Source organism: Protopterus annectens, chromosome 14.part0 (assembly GCF_019279795.1).
Source record: "Protopterus annectens isolate FY-2018-M chromosome 14.part0, PAN1.0, whole genome shotgun sequence".
Classification (NCBI taxonomy): Eukaryota; Metazoa; Chordata; order Ceratodontiformes; family Protopteridae; genus Protopterus; species Protopterus annectens.
Genome location: NC_056748.1, coordinates 463,822,919 through 463,844,021, shown reverse-complemented (window position 1 = coordinate 463,844,021; position 21,103 = coordinate 463,822,919). Strand labels below are relative to the sequence as shown.

At 43.7% G+C, this 21,103-nt stretch overlaps 1 protein-coding gene across 8 annotated transcripts in view; it reads right to left on the bottom strand.

Annotated features, from left to right (window-relative positions):
- ASCC1 (activating signal cointegrator 1 complex subunit 1) overlaps positions 1–21,103 on the bottom strand; it is a gene marked incomplete at its 3' end in the record, with an annotated part of 476,277 nt that overhangs the window by 281,488 nt on the left and 173,686 nt on the right. For all 8 annotated transcript variants that reach the window (XM_044056221.1, XM_044056218.1, XM_044056214.1 and 5 more), the window contains 1 exon segment: positions 6,707–6,885. In XM_044056221.1, the coding sequence (XP_043912156.1) occupies positions 6,707–6,885 (179 nt within the window).

The window sequence follows — 21,103 nt, the reverse complement described above, 5'->3', positions numbered from 1 at the left end:
CTGATGTAATGTCTGACTGCACAAAGACATTCACTGAAACTGTAGCTGCAGTTAAAAGTATAAACAAACCACACAAAACTTCAAGTAATATTAACACCCACAATGGAAAGAGAAAAGCACCAACCCAACTACACAAATAAAAAAATAAAAGCACTTCAGTCAAACATGGTAAATGTGTGATTCTGAATGAGCCAGCATTTAAGTTATGCAATTTGATAGTACAGGATCCAATACTGCTGAATCCAATTAAATGACACTCTCTCTTAATGGGGTGCCAGAAGAGAAAAGTGCTGGGGTAGATGCTCTTTAGAATCTTTACCTTGGACATTGTTAAATGGATTGAGGCAAAAATTAATCCATCTGTCATTGAAACCAAGACAAGGGGCTTGGAAAGGGTAAATTTACAACAGGACCTAGACATAGAAAGTGTATGAATCAATGTCAACGCAAATTCATTCTGAGAAAATATACAGTAATGCAGTATTTTGAGGGGACTGTCACAGAGACAGATAAGAGTGATACTTATGAAAAGACTAAATAATTTGTGACACTATATATCAGTTAATAAGTGGGGTGCAAGTCAGAAAGCAGGTTGATACAGTTTTGTAGCTACACTAAATAAAAAGACATGTTACCTCAACAGGTAGCACACATGCCTTTGGGTGCAGAAGGCTGTGGGTTATATTGCCACATCAGGCAGTTGGATTAATTTTTTCAGTACTGACACTGCAGTGCAGCATAACAGGGGAACTGCACTCCAGAGTGTGCTGTTCTTTGGATGAGACATTAAACTGAAAACCCATCTGCCTGAGTGGTAGCTCATGTGGATGTAAAAGAGCCCACAATACTTAGTATGGGAAGTCCTCCAGAGTCCTGGTCAAATTTCCCCTAGTCATGAATACCACTTTGGATCTCCCATAAACGGTGGCCACTGGTCCAGTGGGACTATCCCATTCAGCAAAGTGTGCATAAATAAAATAAAAACTGCAACAACAAATCCACAGGTGGTGTGACCAATAAGACTTAGGGTCCCAATATAAAAAACATTTATTCAACGAATATAAAAAGATGGTTAAGTGCTTTTGTCAAAACTGACTTCATCACTGACTGTGACGAAAGCGCTTAACCATCTTTTTACATTTGTTGACTAAATGCGTTTTAATTTGGGACTCTGAGCCTTATTGGTCACACCACCTGTGGATTTGTTGTTGGAGTTTTGGTTTCTTTATCCTTTGGCAGCACACTTTGCTTTTTATAAAATAATATAAAATAGACTACTGGTACATTTTACATGTTTTACAACTTAGTTTATGATTTAGCATACTCCATATCAACTGTTGATCTCTCCCAAATGACAAAGGCTAGGAGAAGGGGAACCAAATTTGCAGGTGCCAGAAAGGAGCAATGAGGATTACCTTGGCCTTGCAGGTTCTTGATTTCTGAATAAACTTTATCTGATTAAAGGGGAGGAAAGGCATGTAGGAGACACGGGTCAACTGTGGACTGCAATGTCTCTCACTGATTGCCCCTGTGGAGGGATTAGGACAAAGTAACTTCCTTGTTTAGGTACTAAGCATAAAGGTTGCAGCATGGTTGATTCCATTGGCTGAAGATTTGATTCACCACTGCTTGATTGAGCGACCAATGTTGCTCAATTTTTCTGCCAACACACTGGAACTCCCCAGGATATGTGTTGCTAACCTTGTTTGTTGATGTACCAGACTACTGACATGTCAGTCTGGATGGAGATCACAACTCTGAGAACAAAGTCCTGAAAAGCCTGGAATGCAAGGCACTAATGTGGAGACTGGCCTCCATGTTCGACCATGAACCTTGAACAGCCTTACCTTCGAAATGCCCCCACCACCACCTCAAGAGAGAAGCATCTGTGGTTACTATGGCCCTGGAGAGATGTGGAGAAAAGGCCAGACCTTCTAGGAGAGCAGTGGAAGTCAACCACCATCTGGTATGAGACCTGTAAATGGGCATTAGACTAATTTGAGCATGGAGAGGATGTGAAAACTGGGACCATTGCACAGAAAAGGTCCACCGAAGAAATTTCATGTGGTATCTGGTTAAGGGATCCAATGTTATTGTCAAAGCCATCAGCCCTAGCAATTGAAAAATAAATCTTGTAGAAGGAGAGGGGTGTTAGAGAACTTGCAAGGCTGCCTGACACAGAAATACGATCCTAGACTCTGAGAGGGTAGCTATAAGAATGCTTGTATTTATGTGGCATCCAATGAACTCTATTTGATGTGTGGTGTCAATTTGTTTTTTGCTTCACTGACTGATTCTCAACTGTTGAAGCTGGAGCAAGAAGTCCCATTATTGGAGTAGAAGATCCCTGGTTGGAGCAGAGAGGAACTAATCGTCTAGGTATGGGAACACCCGGAACCCTAGCAATTTTAGATATGCTGCGATTACTGCCATGCATTTGCTGAGCACCAAGGGGGCTGTGGTGAGAACAAAAGACAATACACTGAATTAAAAATGATTGGCTCTCAACTGGAAATGGAAAAATTTCCTTGACTGACTTGCTATTTTGATATGGTAGTAGGCATCCTCGAGATCTATAAAGTACAACCAATCATCTTTCCTCAAAAGAGATCGAATGGACTGAACTGTGACCATCTGGAACTTTGTCTACTTCACAAACTGATTGAGATGATTGATGTCCAACACTGGGCTTAGGTCTCCTGTCTTTTTTGGAACTAAAAAGAACCTGGAATTAATCTCCAGATTCTAAATGGTCTGGTGGGACCTATTGGATGACTTTTTTCCCCAAAAGCTTTAAAACTTGTGCTCTACAGATTCCATCTGATCATGTGGTATAGGGGAATCCTTTTTTTCTTTAGGGGAGGGAAAACAAAAGGGAATTATACAGCCTCTGGTGACTATCCTCAATACTCAAGTATCTGATGTGGTGGCCTAATAGGCCTGAGGGAGGAGGGATAAGCATCCCCGAATGCCTTCGGAGACCGGCAGTCTGGCAATCCTTCAAGAGTGCTGAAAGGATTTCTCAGAAAAGGGACAGCAAAATCCCAGATTCTGCTGTCACCTCTGTCCCCAGAGCAACATCCATTGAAACTGCTTCCCCTCTACCTCAAGAGGACCTGTTTGCAGGAGTGTCCTAGTTGAACACTTGAGATTTCCTGAACCACTTCTTCTTGCCACCTGACTCCTAGAAAAGGTTCTCTAAGGGGCGGAGAAGTGGAGTCCAACAGCAAAAAGGGTATTACCATCCTGCTCTCTCCTGGTAAAAGTTTCCTTAATCTTTGTTCCAAAATGTGTGGAACCATCAAAGAGGGCAATAAGGAAAAATGTCTTAAAGCCTTTTGCAAAGCCACACAATAGCATCCAGGTGTGAAGGCAGATGGCTATGCCAGCTCCTGTTGCTCTCATCATACCAACAGCTGCATTAGAAAGCAGATGCATGGATACTTTGGACATCAACTGTAAAGTAGACAACTGGGATGCCACTGTTTTTTTGGTTGTCCAACAGTAGGTTATCTGGAAGGGGCTTGGTGAGTTTCTTAGACAAGTCCCTCTGGAAATGCACTGTATGGGTCAGGTAGTTCAGCACTCTAAGTGTGAAAGTTGCTGAAGTATACACCTGTTTCCCAAGTCTGTCCAATGCTCTTGATTCCCTGGTAGAAGAATGAACAGACATACTCTCCTCAAAGAGTTTCTTCTTAGTGGCTTTTGCCACAATTATGGCTTCTACTGAGGGACCATTGCTCCATTGTGCTCTGTCCTTAGATGTGACCAAGATTTTACCTGGCTTTTTAGGAACTGGCTCTGCCCTATCAGGATCATTCCAAGCCAGCTGAGCTACAAGGTCCATAACTATGTCAGCAGGTGGTACCACCCAGAAGGTAGAAGAGACAGCTTCAAACACCATGAGGAACACAGCCCCCTTGGGGGGGGTGTATAGATGGACCAAACCCCTCATTGTTATATCAATTCCAAAATGTCACCAAAAGTGATGTTCTCCAAAGGGGATCTCGGGGCTCCATCCTTGTCATCCAAGTCTGTATCTTCAGTGACTAATTCCAGGGATGAATCTGAATGTCTCCCCTTACATGTCTGTTTTCTGGGCTCCTGCCTTGATGGGATTTCTGAAGATAGGTCAGAGTTAGACTGAGAGCTCATGTGGTGAGCAGCCCCAAGACTGAATGAAGCTGAATATCCCTGTCAACCTAGATGTGCCGAGTCAGATGCAATGTCAAAAAGGGGTTGGAAAGGAGCTGAGCATGTGAAACGCACCTCTTCTCTTGGCCTAACAAGAACCCTTTTGAAAGCCACAAAAGCCAAAGGAGAGATCAGGACCGCAGAGACTCTCACACCATTGGGGCAAGATGTAGGAACAGCCTTCCCTGACCATATCTTCCCTGGATCTGAAGCCAACATACGAGTCACGCTATCAAGTGCAGCGGCACTGAGCAAAAGAGATGGTTCTAAAAGCTTTGGTGTGAAATCCACCCATCAAGCCCTGGCACCAATGCGTTGGCTCCAAGACTCATCTCAATCTGACAGTAGCTGAGTCAACACAGTAAATGATACTGTCAGAGTCAATAAGACTGTCAGCTCCGACATGAGTGCTCTCCGTAGGATAGGACCAGTGGGCTTTGGATCCAAAGGATGGACTGGAATAGGAGATATCAATGCAGGAGATGTTGGAGCCATTCTTGGAAAGTTCTGTGTGGATGGTGCTGGGAGAAACTCTAGTTGAATTTGCGTACAAAGGAACCTCCACATCATCCTGTTGACCTCTGCCTCGGTAAGGCTCCTTGATGATCAAATGGATCTAGAAGATGATGCCACTGAAGGTGGTCTCAGTGAGTGCCTCTCTTGCAAGAAAGGTGAATGGAGCTGAGCACTCACTGGCACTGGTGAGAAACAAGGAGGAGGTGTCAATGGCTAGATCTGAGGAGGAGACTGATTCGCTTGTCAAAGAATTTTTGGTGCCAGACCCAAGAACCGAAGCCCATTACCTAGTTTTATCTGATGATTCATCTTCCTCCCTTTCTTTCTTTCTCTTTAGATTTGTCATTGTTTTTTCTTTTTTTGTTTTGCTTTTTCCTCTGTTTTAGCTGGGGACACAGAATGAGCGGCAGTGGAAGCTAAACCCTGGGTAAATACTCCTATTTGTTGAGGGATTAGACCTTTCAAAACTAGCTTGTCTCTATGGCACTGAAGCGCCTTGGTACCAAATGAGAGGTACAAGCCACGCATTCAATGTCAAGATGAACTACCCCCAAGCAATATGCTCAGAGTGTGCAGGTCCTGGGGCAGGACCTTATGGCTGCAGGCTGTACATGTTTTAAATCCATGTTTTTTTTACCATGGGATAGACATGGTATCAACAGAGCACACTGTGGTCCTGTCAAAGTTAAAAAAAAAAACTAAACACTATATATATATATATATATATATATATATGGATCTACCTGACTAGATCGAAACTTCATAACACCGACAGCTACTTCACCGACACCACATAATCGACAGTTCACAAACACGACACCACATACACTCAACACATCATAACAACAAACAAAACAAATCCCCTATCCAAAACCCACACACACAACACAAGCACACCAAAATCCTTACAAACCAACACTAACCCTTACATACACAACTATCTACAACCCTAACCGAAACCCTAACCCTAAGGTCCGTCACTATCGCACACTCACCTAACCCGCGCCCTAACCCTAACTCACTTAACCCGCCCCTAACCCAAAAAATATCACTACTGCACCCTTACCTAACCCGCGCCATAACCCTAACTCACTTATCCCACCCCTATCCCTACAGACCGCCAACATCGCACACTTACCTTACTCGCACCCTTGCCTAACCCGCACCCTAACCCTAACTCACTTATCCCACCCCTATCCCTACAGACCGTCAACATCGCACACTTACCTTACTCGCACCCTAACGGCCATCACTACCGCATACTTACACATCCTTTCCCCATCTCAGTGTTCTCAGCGTCGGTGTCTTCCTCCATCGGTCTTCTGCCTTGTCGATCTTCTGGCGCTTTGTCGGTGTTATGACGTTTCGATCTACTCAGGTAGATCCATATATATATATATATATATATATATATATATATATATATATATATATATATATATATATATATATATATAGTTAACATAAAGAAAAATATTTCAAATATAAACAGTGCTAGAAATAGGACTTAATACAGAAAGTAATTTTTTTTTAAAGATTTAGTTGGTATTAAGATGGGAGGTTAGAGAGAAAAAAACTCCTATAAATAGCACAGAGAGAAGAAATTAGCCACTTGGCTATAAAACTATTTTTACGAACCCTCAAAAACACATCCTTCTTGATCAGGCAGCAAATAAGATCAGACGTATTTTGGGGAGAAAAGGATTTATGTAAAGGGAGGAATCAGAACCCTGGATTCAGAGCCCTAAATCCACAGCTGCTAAAGGTGCCAAGGTTGGATCTGGTCAGATATGATAACTCAAAGGTTGATTCAAATGAAAAAAAGACAACACCTGATCAATATAGTTCCAATAATCCTTAATGTACAATGTGCATGTAATATAGAAAATCATAAATTTATATACGTGAGCGAGAAGGGGCCATATGATTTCAGATAATAAGACAGTATCCTCACACCATTAATATCTCGTCAGTAATTTCTCTTTTACTGAAATACCTGAGTGTGTTTTTCTTCTACTTCCTCTTTAAACTTCAAAAATCGCTCCTGAATCTCTGACTGGTTCAGGGCAAAAGACAAGAAGTGGGAAAAGGGTTGCTTCTTGCGGAAGCTCTCCATTAGAACCTCAATCCTCGTTCTGGCAGAAATAACACCACTCCTCTGCTGACCTGTAATAACTATAAACAAAAAGAACAGATATATAATAGCAATCAAAAACAGAAAGGCATTCATCTGCAAGCACTGAAACAGAAAGAAGTAAGACTGATCAGACTTACTCGTACTTTGTGCAAACTATACATTTCAGACCCAAGAACACTTTCAAGTGGAGCAATTTAAAAGCTCAACTAAGACTGGTTATGGAGAGGCCACAGCAATCACTAGTCCTGTGGTGTTTGTACCATGAGTGACATATTAAGCACATAATTCGATAAAGGTGTTTAAAAAAACAGAGTAGGCCTCTAAGCATTTTCTTTTCTTTGCACTAAAACCATCCTTGAATTAATCCGCTTTCCCTACCTGTGAAGGGGGAAATGGTTCTATCATTTCCTGGGACAGCACGTGATAAAGGACAGGAAGAAACAAGAGAGTGTTAGAGGATGGAAAGGAGGAACTTCCTCCTACTGCCATTTGTAACCTTGACAAATGATCTTCAGAACTCATTTGTCTGAAACTATCTGTTGCCAAAGAGAAAAGTGAAGATTCAGACTTTCTGGAATAATAAAGGGACTGTTAGGGTGGGACGGGGGAAGAAAGTCTCTTAAGTACTCATTTTGACTTGTTGGACTGACTGTCATTGATTTTGGGAGTTTCCAGAATTCTTCTTGGGACTCCCTTGCTTTTCTTCTTAAATGTCTCTACCTGTATTTTGTTGAGACGGTTTATTTTGTTTCTTACTGAAACTGGATGAGGAGTTAGAGAAATCCTTGGAAAAATTGGAAAAGGACGCTGAAAAATCTTAGAGGTTCCCTTTATCAGCTTGCCCCTTTCATCACACTTTTTGATCAGTTCTGTAGAAGAGGGGCCAAAAACTAAATCTCTATTCACAGGAGAATTTAAACAATTTTTAACATTGTCGGGGAGGTTTTGAGAATTCAGCCATGCACAACTCCTCAAAACAGTACCAGTGGCCATAGCCCTTGAAGAAATATCAACAGTGTTATACCCACTAACAAAATAAATTAAATTATTTAAACCAGATTTTTCTTCACAAGAAGAAACTGCAGACAAAACATTTCTCATACTTTCACAATTAGTCAGGACAAACCTTAACATATGAGCCTGACAATTCAATGTTCTGACAATCACAGTTACAGAAGCATGCACTTTTCCCCCCATGCTTATTAATAATCTTCCCATCCTTATCAAAACAGTAGGATTGGAATTAAAAAGAAGTTATGTACTCACCATAACGTTCGATGTATGTAGTCCATCTCGCCTCACATTCTTACCCGTGGGTTCGGAGCCGAATATCGGCTCCAACTCGGCCAAACTTTTCTAGCTCAAAGTCTTCTATTGGCTGGGCTAAGCAGGTATCCCATGCTGCACTGCTCTATATCCCCAGATCTAGTTTGCTGCGAATACTCATTCATACCCCATGCACAACAACATCTGAGTAAGGAAGAATAAACCATGGGTGAAGGGAACTCTATAAACCAGACCTAACCTCCAGATCCTCCAGGAAGGGGGAAGGTGGGAGGGTAAGTAAGAATGTGAGGCGAGATGGACTACATACATCGAACTTTATGGTGAGTACATAACTTCTTGATGTTATGTAGTCCAATCTCGCCTACATTCTTACCCGTGGGACAGCGTCCCTAGCACCTACATCCTGGAAGGCTCATAGGAAGATACTCCTGAGTACTGTGGAACCAAAGGAGGACCTGCCCCTAGATACCATGTCCAGCTTGTAATGAGTAACAAATGTGTCAGGAGAAGCCCAAGTAGCTGCAGCACAAATATCATCCATAGACAATCTGGCTTGATAGGCTGTAGATGTAGATACAGCCCGAGTAGAGTGAGCCTTGACCGGAAATGGTAGGTCTTTACCTCCTGAGGAATAAACGAAAGAGATGCAACTGGATATCCATCTGGATATTGTGATTTTGGAGACAGGGGACCCAATTCTGTTTTCCGAAAAGGAGACAAACAGTTGATCAGATTTTCGGAGAGCTTTAGTTCGGTGCAGATAGAAACGCAACTGTCTTGTGTACATCCAACTGATGAAATTTAAATTCTGCCTTGTTGGAAAAATGGGGAAAAAATACTGGCAACTCAATAGATTGATTAAGATTAGATATGGACGCCACTTTAGGAAGAAAGGAAGGGTTTGGTCTAAGAGAAACCCTGTCCTTATGAAAGATCAAGTATGGAGATTTGATAGAAAGAGCTTGAATCTCTGAAACTCGCCTGGCTGATGGGATGGCTATTAGAAAGGCAGTTTTCCAGGTCAAGAATTTTAAGTCGCAGGTAGCTGCAGGCTCGAAGGGTGGTGAAGTAAGGGCTTGCAGGACAAAATTTAGATCCCAGGGCATGATAGGTTCCGAGACTGGAGGACGAAGTAGCAGAGTGCCCTTCGGGAAAGCCTTACAGAGTCTGTGAGCCATCAGACTAGGCTCATTAGCAACATGAAAGTTAGAAATCACTGCCAATTGAACTTTAATGGTAGCTGACGCTGAGCCCCGATGGAAAAGCATAGACAAAAACTCCAAGTCTGAAGCAATTGGGGCTGTGTAAGGGTCAATTTCTTGAGTATGAGCCCAAATAGAAAACCTTTCCCATTTGCTAGAATAAATCTTCCTAGTAGAGGGCTTATGAGAGGAAGATAAAATATAAACTACCTCAGGTGAAAAGTGATGAAGCCTAACTAACGACGGAAGTGGAGTAGCCAGGCTGTCAACCGGAGGGTCCGCAAAGAGGGGTGGAACTGTCCCGACATGTGTGTCAGTAAATCTGGTTGTGGGTCCAGAATCCAAGGTGTCCCCACAATGTACAGGTGGAGAAAGGGGAACCAGACTTGATGAGGCCAGTGTGGGGCAATCAGAATCATTCTGCTTCCCAAGGACTGCGCTTTCTGAATCACCTTTGATAGCAAGGGAAACGGAGGGAAAGCATAAAGCAGACCTGAGGGCCAATCGTGAACTAGAGCATCCCTGGGTGACTCCCCCTGTGGGGGGATCAGCGTGAAGTAGCTGCTGCATTTGGCATTGAGGGGGCTGGCAAAAAGGTCGCAGCAAGGCTGACCCCATCTGCTGAAGATTCGTTCTGCAACTAGACGATTCAGGGATCACTCGTAAAGCATCAGAACAGCTCTGCTTAGCCTGTCCACTATCACGTTGGACTTCCCCGGAATGTGCGTTGCCACCAGAAACTGTTGGGAAGATACTGCCCACTGCCACACTCGCATGGCCTCTCTGCATAGGGGGAATGACCTGTTTCCCCCATGCTTGTTCAGATACCACACCACTGACATGTTGTCTGAGTGTATTGCAATAGTCCCTAGAGGTAGAAAGCTCTGAAGTGCCTGCAATGCAAGTAGCACCGCTCTCATTTCTAGGAGGTTGATATGCAGACGTATCTCGTGATCTTGCCATGTGCCTTGGACTGTCCTGCCGAGATAATGCCCCCCCCCCATCCCATCTGGGAGGAGTCCGTGGTCACTGTGGAAACCGAGGTTGGAGGAACTAAGGGTTTTCCCCTGTCCAGATTGTTGGTGCAAAGCCACCAACTGAGATCCTGTTTGCATCTGTCCGTGAGCAAAATAGGGTGGGAAAGTGGAAGTTTCTGGAGAGACCATTGAGCAAAGAGGAGCCATTGAAGGAGCCTCATGTGCAATCTTGCTAGAGGGACCAACACAATTGTTGCTGCCATAGTTCCCAGGAGTTGAAGAACCCTTCTTGCCTGTGCTTTCCTCAGGGGTAGCAGGGCGTGCACCTGTTGCTGTAAGACTCTGATTCTTTCCTGCGGTAGAAAGGCTCACATTTGAACGGTGTCTGCACCTATAAAAATGACACACTGCGGGTAACAAGGCAGATTTTTCCCAGTTCAGTGTTATGCCCATGATGGTAGCGTCCCTGGTTTGGATTAGTAGATGCCTGGTGGGGGCGGTAAGGAGCCAGTCGTCCAGATACGGAAACACTTGGAATCCTAGATGTCTCAAGTGAGCCGTCACCACTGCCATACACTTGGTGAACACCCTGGGGGCTGTGGTGAGACCAAAGGGCAGGGCTCAAAACTGGAAATGACTGGCTCCCAGCAGGAAGCGTAGGTGACTCCTGGATGCCCTGTCCATTTTGACATGGTAGTAAGCATCCTTGAGGTCAATGGAGCACATCCATACTTCTCCCAACAATGGGAGAATCGATTGTAGTGTGTCCATACGGAACTTGGACTTTTGTACATAGTTGTTCAGTCGGCTGAGATCTAATATGGGTCTCAGGTCCCCTGTTCTTTTCAGCACCAAAAAGAATCTTGAGTAAGTCTCTAATCTGATCTGGTCTGAGGGGACATGCTGGATGGCTCCCTTTCCTAGCAGCTTTGAAACCTCTGAAGCTGCGTCATCCCTTTGACTTGGTGGAACATCCGGGATTTTTCTGACTGGAGGGGGGTCTGACGAAAAGGGGATGACATAACCTCCGGAAATTATTCGTAATACCCATCGGTCCTGGGTGATGCTTTGCCAGGCTTCCAGGTATAACGATATTCAGCCCCTGACTGGCTCTAGAAACGCACAGTCAGGCATCCCATCAGGAACGACGGTAGGGAGAGCCGCAAAAGAAATCACAATCTCCCGAATTGTGGGGGCCCCCTCTGCCTCTAGGGCGGCATCTCCCTGAATAACCTCCCCCTCCTCTGCCTCTGGAGGGGGATTCACCTTGTGCAGCAGGAAAAAACCTCTGTGATTTTTTGAACCACATCTTCCCCCCACTGGGCCTTGGGGTAAGGCCTAGAGGGAAGGGAAAAATGGACCCCTACAGCAGACAGGGTCTTTCTCTCTTGCTCGCACCTGGTGAGGGTGTCTTTCACTTTGGTTCCGAACAAAGAAGAACCATCAAAGGGGGCGTCAGTGAAAGAAGACTTGAAGGCCTCCGCGAAATGACAAAGGCGCAGCCAGGCTTGCCTTCTAAGGGTGACTCCTGAGCTTGCTGCCCTACTCGCTCCATCGGCTGCATATGAAATGAGCCGCATGGAGGAGTTAACGATGGAATTGAGGATAGAGACCTGGGCGTTAACCGTCTGGGCCACCGCCTCAGGCACGTTACCCACAAGAGTATCTCCTAACTCCTTGAGGAGATCTCTCTGGAGCCAAGTAAAATGAGACAGGTAGTTCAGAGACCGTAAGGTAAAGGTTGCTGATGAGAGGGTACGCTTCCCGTACTGGTCCATGGTCATAGACTCCTTGTTAGGAGGATGGACGGAGGAAGAAGTCTCTGCTACTTCCTTCTGAGTGGCCGCCGCCACCACCATGGCATCCACAGGGACTCCTTTGGACAAAAACTCCTTACCCGGGGGAGCAGAAAGAAATTTATTGGGTCTCCTGGTACGGGTTCCACTGAATCAGGGTTCTCCCACACCCTCCGACAAATTAAGTCCAGGAGCTCGTCAAAGGGTGGGGACACCCAGGAGGCAGACGGCTGAGCATCAAAGGTCTTCAGGAAGACCGACTCCTCCTCGGAGGGGGCTTTGGACGGCCAGTCACCTCTTTGTTTCAATATCTTCAGGATGTCGGAGAAAGAAACATCAGAGGATGACTTGGGGGACCCCTCTGATTCCTCGAGGTCAGTATCTGAGGTGAGAGGCTCATCCTGGGAGTCAATGTGTTTCCTCTTGCACGTTTTCTTTCTAGGGGGCTCCTCAGGCAAAAACTCTGAGGGGCCCCCAGAAAGTTGGGGACCACTCGGGGTATCCGTAGGCCTTGGGGCTCCGCTGTCTACAGACAGGTGGTGATCAGAGGCTCTCACCAGAGTGGTAGGGGACAGAATGACCGACCCGCATGATGTAGCTGACGATCTGGCCAGCGCAGACCACATGGCCTCAAAGGCAGCCCCCCCCACCGAGTCTGAGGACCGGCCAGCCTCCGAGACCATGACAGGAGTCGGGGTTCCTCGAGCCGAGGCACTGAGCGGGAGACTAGGGACCGAAATGCGCCCCGAGGTGTCCCCCTCGGGCCCGACTGAAGAGTCCCTAACCCTGTGGATGGCGCCGAAGGGGTCGGAGCCGATGTCTGTATCGATAGGCCCAGGGGGGGGGCCATCGGAACTTACCTAGGAACATCACATGGAGCGGAACATTCTGGCTCTGAAGACAGAGATGCGCTCAGAGGAGGAATGATCGAAGAAGGTATCGGGACGGGCTCTGGAGGTGACTGGGACGGCGCCGAAAACAATTTTGCCAAAACCGGTGACTGCAGGAGCCTCTGCACCACCCTATCGATATCCACATCTGAAAGAGTCCTGGAGGATTTGGAGGACAGGGAGGGAGATCGAGATCTCCTCTCAGGAGACACTGGTCTAATACTGGGCGATCGGCTCCGAAGAGGTTCCAATATAATTGGAGACAACGCCGGTTCCATCAACACCGACACTTCCTGTGGCCCCGAGGACAGTGGAGCCGAGGAGGTGAAGCAAGTTTTGTGACTTTCTCCGGTGGCTCCGAGGAAACTGAAGGAGCCGAAGACCTCTTTTTAGACTTTGAGGATTTTGATTTAGAACTGGAAGTAGAATCCATGGCCTCTTCGAACAAGGGTTTCAAGAGTCCCTTTAGAATTAGCTTATTCTTTCTTTCTTGGAGTACTCTGAGACTAAAGGCATGGCAGAAGCTGCAGGACTCCTGCAGATGGATTGCTCCCAGACAATAGATGCACACAGAATGTCCATCGGTGATAGACATCTTGTAACCACACTTAGAGCACTTTTTAAAACCCGAAGGTTTGTGCTCCTTGGAATCTTTGGACATATTAAACAAGTAACCACAAATAATCACGAATGAAGAACAAGTCCCTGTCTGACAGGAAAAACGACACAAGCACGTAACACACCACTAAGCGCGGAAACAAACTTTTCACAACCCAGCACACACAAGGATGACCAGGGTAAAAAAACTCTAACTAAAACGTTTTTTTTTGACCACGTACACAAAAGGGAAACCAACACTAAAACCTCTAACTCAAACGGTTTTAGGAGCAAAACAACACAGGACAAGAGGGAAGGACTAGGTCCTCTAACTGAAACGGCCCTAGCCCGACAGACCACCTAGTGGGATACCACAAACCACAATCACACTACAGAAAAACCAACACAACACCAGTTAGAAATAGCTATTAAAATAGCTTTTTGTTTGTAACAAAATTTCTCAGAATAACAAGAAAAGGGTACTTAGCCACAGCCAAGAGCGAGACCAAGTCCGAGCTACACGAGTGGCAAATGAGATCTGGAGATATAGAGCAGTGCAGCATGGGATACCTGCTTAGCCCAGCCAATAGAAGACTTCGAGTTAGAAAAGTTTGACCAAGTCGGAGCTGATATTTGGCTCCGAACCCACAGGTAAGAATGTAGGTGAGACTGGACTACATAACATCTACATGTTTAGCAGCAGAAAGATTAAACTAAAGCTACAGCTGATGGATTAGGTTTGGGAAGAGTGTACAAAAACTTACAAGACTGAGGAATTTTATACATCCTATATGCCTTTTTAGTGGCAAATTGTCTATCAGGAAAATTGCAGGCAGTAACACACACATCCTCCAAAGCTGACAGAACAGGAGGAATGAATGCAGGTTCTGGAAATTCCTTCTGTAAAAGCTTATAGTATTTTGTTATGGACAGAGAAACCTCAGTCTTCTTCCACTGAAAACACTGGCCTATTCTAGAAATAGTCTCACAGAAAGAGAATCCCCCATAGGAAGAGTCAGAACCTGACCTCTCCTAAATCCAAATCAGAAATCTGAGGAGAATCCCCTGTCTCTGTCCCTTTATCCTCCTGTCCAGATTCAGAATCTTTAGTCTCTTCAGGAAAGGAGGCATCCCTCTTTCTAAACTATTTTACAATAAGAATCAATAGCCTGAATTAAACCCTTAGCCAGACCCAATAAACTACTCCTGTGTCCAAGGAAATTTAAACAGAAGTAGGTGCAAGTTTAGTTTTCTACTTCTTTTTTACAGGAAAAAATGGGACCCAACAGTGTTATTAATGGTAGCAGCAGCTTCCCCAAAGAATGGGCACAACATTCTGAGAAAACACAGAAGCTTTTTCTGTTCCCTCTCCCAGGACTGACAAGAGTGGCTTTCCCCTGACACTAAGGGGACCCTAACAGCTGTAAAGGAAGCAGCTAATCCCTGGTCCAGGACTGGTTGTAGTTGCTACATCTGAGGGATCTGGGGTAAAGGATGGGTGGTCTGAAGTAAGACTAATGGCCACATCTCAGTCACGTACGTATGGCTGTGGCAAAATCCTAGCCTGCTGTGATGGCAAAGGTTGTTTGCTTAACTTTTTCATTTTATGGCTGGAGGAGGGACTGACCATAGGATCAAAAGAGTGTTCCACGGTCGAGCCAAAAATGGTGTCTCCTTCCTAAGGAAAACAAGCAGCAAATGCCAGTAAAAAGAAACAAAAAAAAGTCTTCAAAAGGCATTTTTTTCACAAACACAATAAAAGGTATTTAAAACACTTTGCCAGCACCACAAAGAAAAATAAACACAATTTCTTCACAGTAAAAATGCTTTTCAGTTACTTTAAATAACTTTTAAACTGACAAGAAAAAAGAGCGCTCCCATTTACGTACATTTTATATACAGTCTCATGACAGTCTGTTAAAACGCAAACTCTTAGCTTTAAAATAACTTTCCTGAAGAGAACAGTATCCATAATAAACAAAATTATTAAATGGATTTTTTTTCTTCAAAGAGAACTTATCTGCCCATCAAAGGAACAGTAAAAGTCGATAATCAATCCTCGAAAGCCTCAGAGATTCCTTCTTTTCAGATGCTTACTCTTCAAACTCTGTTTCCACTTTTATTACCCCAGGCTTTTCTGGTGTCCCTGGATCTGAAAGATGCGTACTTTCATATCCCTACTCATCCTCTCTACAGGAAGTTTTTATGTTCCTCTGTGATGGCTGCGGTGGTGCAGCAGTTAGTTTTGTCACCACATAGCAAGAGGTTCTCCCGTTCGATTCTCGGCTGGATCGCCTTCTGTGTAGAGTTCTGCATGTCCTCCTCATGGTCGAGTGATGCTAAAAACATGCAGGTAGGTGCGAGCATGAATTGGCGTGCCTTCTTTGAAGGTTGGGCATTGGGCTGGCAACTCTGCAATGTAAAAACCCATTGCCAATCATGAGCGGACCGGAGTTCCGCTGTGGCAACCCCTAACCGGGAAAAGCCGAAAGACTTTTTTGTGTCTTCCTCTCATTTCCATTTCTCTGCTTTGCCCTTTGGCCTCTCTATTGTCCCAAGGGTATTCACAAAATGCCTAGCTCCTGTAACTGCCTTCTGCAGACTCCAAGGCATTCAGATTTTTCCTTATCTAGATGACCTGTTGCTTCAGGTGCATTCTCCCAGTCAGTCATTGCAGGATCTGTAATTCACCATCTGTCTTCTTCAGAGACTGGGGTTTAATAATCACTTCCAAAAGTCCATCCTGTCTCCCTCTCAGGAGCATGTGCATTTGATCTGCAGGATTCAGATGGTGCCAATGCTGGCCTTTCTTCCACTTCCAAAGCTATTGCCATTGGTAGACTTCTTTCAGTCTCTTCTTCCCAACTGCCACGCCAGCCAGGGAGTTTCTTCGGGCCCCGGTATTCATGGCCTCTTCTATTCCTATGCTTCCTCTTGCCAGACTGCATATGCAGAAGCTTCAATGGTACCTCAAGTCGGTTTAGCTGCAGCAGTGTCATCTGGTGACTTTTAGTGTCCCTCTCCTTCCCTGTCTCAAGAAGGAATTGGAGTGGTGGATTTGACAGTTCGCTCTCAACCCAGGCCGACCCTTTCAACCTCCTGTCCCTTCACAGTAGCTGTTCACCAATGCCTTGAAGATATGTTGGGAGGAATCTCTTGATCACCTGAAAGTTCAGGATTGTTGGCCTCCCCATCATAAATCAGACCACATCAACATCAGAGAGATGAGGGCTTTGATTCTGGCCCTTCAGGCTTTTCACCCCATGGGGGCACAAAATCTTACCTCCTCTGCAGGATGGCACTTCAGGCTTGGGAAGTGGCTCTCAGTTATCAGTTAACTCATCAGGCAGTCTACATTTTTTCAGAGCACAATGTTGAGACAGACTCTCTCAGCAGGTCTAAAACACAGGCCTGTGAATGGATGCTTCACAGAGATGTGTTCCTGGACAATGTCCATTGATGGGGTATTCCTCAGGTAGATCTTTTTGCCCCCCCCCCCCCGAACAGGCAGCTTTCTCCCTCCTGTTCCATAGTGCCATGCCATCTGGTCTGGAAAACAGAAGCCCTATCCTTTCTATGAAATGGGGAGGTTTCTTTATGCTTTCCCTCCTCTTCCTCTGCTTCCAAGAGTCTTGCAGAAGATCCAGCTGAACTCCCCAAAAATCTTGCTAGTAACTTCCTTTTGGCTGTGACAGCACTAGTTCCCCTCTTAATGCATCTGGTCAGGGGCAAACATCACAAGTTACCTCACCAGCTGAATCTCCTCACACAGGAAAAAAGATCTCTCATCCATCCTCACTTGTGCACTCTGCAACTGTCATCGTGGGTGATCAGGTTTGTTCCCTTTCTGGCACCTCTATTCTAAGGACGTACTCACAGTTTTACAAGAGCAAGGAAACCCTCAACCAGAAAATCTTGCATGTCCAAATGGAAGAGATTTTCGGCCTGGTGCCATGCTTGTAAATAGAACTTTTTCAGTGGTCCTCTTAGTTTTGTGTGTTGCTCCAGTCTAGCTTAGCCTATTCTTCTGTAAAGGCCCATTTCAGCCATTTTTGCTGGTCTGCCCTTGACTCCTCATCTGACTTCTCGTTTTGAGGTCAAACTATTTCTTAAAGGCGTCCTGCAAATTAGGCCTCCAAGAAAACCAATTCTTTCTCCTTGGGACCTTAATTTTGTTTTGGAAAAATTGACACAGGACAGGTTCCTTTTGTGCCTACAGTTTCTGCTTCTTTGCAGCATTGTACCTGGAAGACTATTTTGTTGCTGGCTCTTACTTATGCTCCGAGAGTTTCTGAGCTCCATGCCCTTATGGCCATTCCTCCTATTTTGATTTTTCTGGGTGTCCCTTCTTACTAATCGTTCATTTATGCCCAAGGTGGTAAATTAATTGTCCTTAAATCAGTCAGTACAACTCACTTTTGCTACTAAGAGGTCCTGCATACCTTGGATTTGCACAGACTGCTCAGGTACTATCTGGATAAAACTAGGACTATTCGGAAATCCTATCAGCTTTTTGTTTCCTTTCATCCAAGTTCGTTTGGTTTGGCTGTTTATAAGCAAACCATCTCCTCTAGATATCCAAGGCAATCTCTTTTTGTTATTCATTTCATGACAAGTCTCTCTCTGCTTCTGTTAGAGTTCATTCTACTAGGGCTATTGCCTCTTCTGGTGCCTTCTTCAAGGGCTTGGACATAAATTCCATCCTTGAAGCTGCTAACTAGTCTTCAGTGCATATCTTTGCTAAGCATTATAAGTTAGATGTGGTTTCTAGGAACAGAACAGGTTTTGCTGAAATCATTTGCCCTAGATGGGACATCCTTTCTTTCAAGAATACTGCAACAGTGAAGAGATGGACAGCTACTGCTATGGTAAGATTTTACATAACTGAACTTTCTGTCTTATCCAGGCTTCCATCTGCCTCTTTATCCTCCACTGTTAAAGTGGAATGTGAACTAAACATCCTTTCCACATGGTTTCACAATATGAACCTGTTTTTTAAACATGAAAAAAAAAAAGAGATCTTTGGCATTGAAAAAAAGCCTAAAACACCTCCCTCAAACTAGCAAATGTTTCAAAATAATATACCCAATGAATAAAAAGAAAATATTTTTCTATTTAGGCATATGGCTTGACTCTCAATTTTCTACTACTATACAAGCAAAACTGAGCCAAAATCGACAAATCATTCTTTTGGACAGAAAATTATTTCATTTCCTCTCTGAAAGATTGAAAGAAATAGGCAAAGGTATTATACCAGCCCAGAGGGAATAAGGCCCAACAAGAATTTATGCTTCGTTCAAGAAAAGCCTATCCATTCCTCAAACGATGACAATCATATTAGTTTGTCGCACTTTCCTCTAGAAGAGAATATCATTTCCATAACATGAGAAAAGCTAAATGGTTGACAGTAAATCAAAAGACATACAAGTTATTTACTCTTTGCTCAGGTTCCTTGTAAACACATGATGAACTTCCCTGCTTTTCACTCGCAGTAGTCTTTTGACCCTAGGGATGCTCAGACTGAATGGCTCTTTTTAGTCCAATTACTATGGCCTGCTATGCTCCCAAGCTCCAACCCTCATCACTAAATTTATACTCAACATCCTCCTCCTTTTGCTTACATCACCAAGCAGCTTTAAGGTACACCACAATCCACAAGTATTGTACCACTCAATACCCAACAACTATCCAGACTCCAAATCATACTCCCATCACACACTACAACTAACCTGATTTGGCTCAATTACCAAAATCCACATCACAAATAACCAATATGATACTACACAAAACACATCAAACTGCAAACCATATTGCAGATACTTACTTTTATACACACGTATAGCATTACACTACAACACATGTGCACACCCACAATCATCCATTTATAACCTCCAATCCCTATGCAAACAGAGTCACCAACTCTTCAAAAAATTAACCACTAACAACTTAAAATTCATTGGCACAACCCACCCTTCCAATATCCAACTGACTACCAAAACACAAGCAACCAATCTACTCAACTCCGTGCAGGTTAGTCATTTGACAAAAATGCAATAAACATCCCCAAAACACTATACAAATTCACACATGTCCTTTTCATTGTGCTCATCAGAAGCAATGCCTAAACCAGTTCTAGCTACTTCTAAGAATTGCCACAAAAACAAAACAACTAAGAAAAGCAAAACAAAACTGTAGTTCTCAGTAGCCAAGCCTCCTCTTTTTCCACAACACGTAAATTTCAAACACTACTTCAAGATATCACAAACCAGCTAGGAAACAAAAGCAACCACATCCTTTTATGTGATTTCAGCTTAAATATGCTTAAGTCAATCCAGCAAGATATCAATAAAATTCTGCACAACGTCAACCTTAAACAACTACTCTAACAGCCCACATAACTTAAACTTGTCACTAACAAGCCCTTCTAGATCTAATCTTTACTGGCAACTCCAGTCTAATCTCAAACATTATCAACTCTCCTTCAGTAAGTGACCACTGCATAATACTCTTGACAATTCATACCCTTCCCAACAAAAAAATCATCCAAAATTAGTCTCATTCATGTCCATGAGAGACTCAAACATCAAAAAAAACTTAAAAATGCCCTCTGCATCAGACAGAGCTTTCATATTAAACCTAAAAACCCCAACGTTTCCTGAGAAGCTCTCACCAGTACACTCAGATCCTTCCAGAACACATTCGTCTCTGTAATTTCTTGAAAATACAAATAAAAAAATGAAAGGAAAATCCAGAATTGAAATTCCTTTTAAAACTTAGAGATGACACATAGCAGGGATGCCTAGCAACAGGCATCAATATTTCCAACAGACAAACTTCTCTCAAACAAGCAATTTGATGATACAAAGGACAGCATGAAAATATGTAAAAAAAATAATGCATTAAATCACCAAAACAGTTCTGGAAAGAAGAGAACTGACTCACAAGAAGGGATATTTAAAATAACCTGCCAACAGCAACTCCTTCATTCTCTCCCGACTACCGCTCTGAATTCTATAACCAACCCATCCTATGAAACACTCACACTGCCCCCCCCACATACACACACACCAAGAACCACAGCTCTACATTCCTCAGTTTGAAATCACGAAAAATGCATAAGACTTTGCGTTTAAAACAAAGAACCAAATCAAAAAATTGGAAACATAATGGTCAGAGTCCATAAAATAAGCTAAGGATCCACAAAAATGATCCAACGGTAACAAAGCTGTAGCTAAAGGACAAAGTTTATTAAAATCAGTAGAGCGCTTTCATCCCTACCTGGAACTTCATCAGAACTGATTTAACAATACATTTACAAACAGTTATATACACTGAATTAGTCACATGACCAATGGTATTTGACATTTAAAAAATATTAAAAAAAAATCAAAATAAAAACAAGAATTATAAAAATTTTAAAATCCATATGTTACAGAATATGTAAACATGGCAGGCTCTTCTCAAGCATAACCAATATGTTATAAGACTAAAAATACAAAAACAAAAT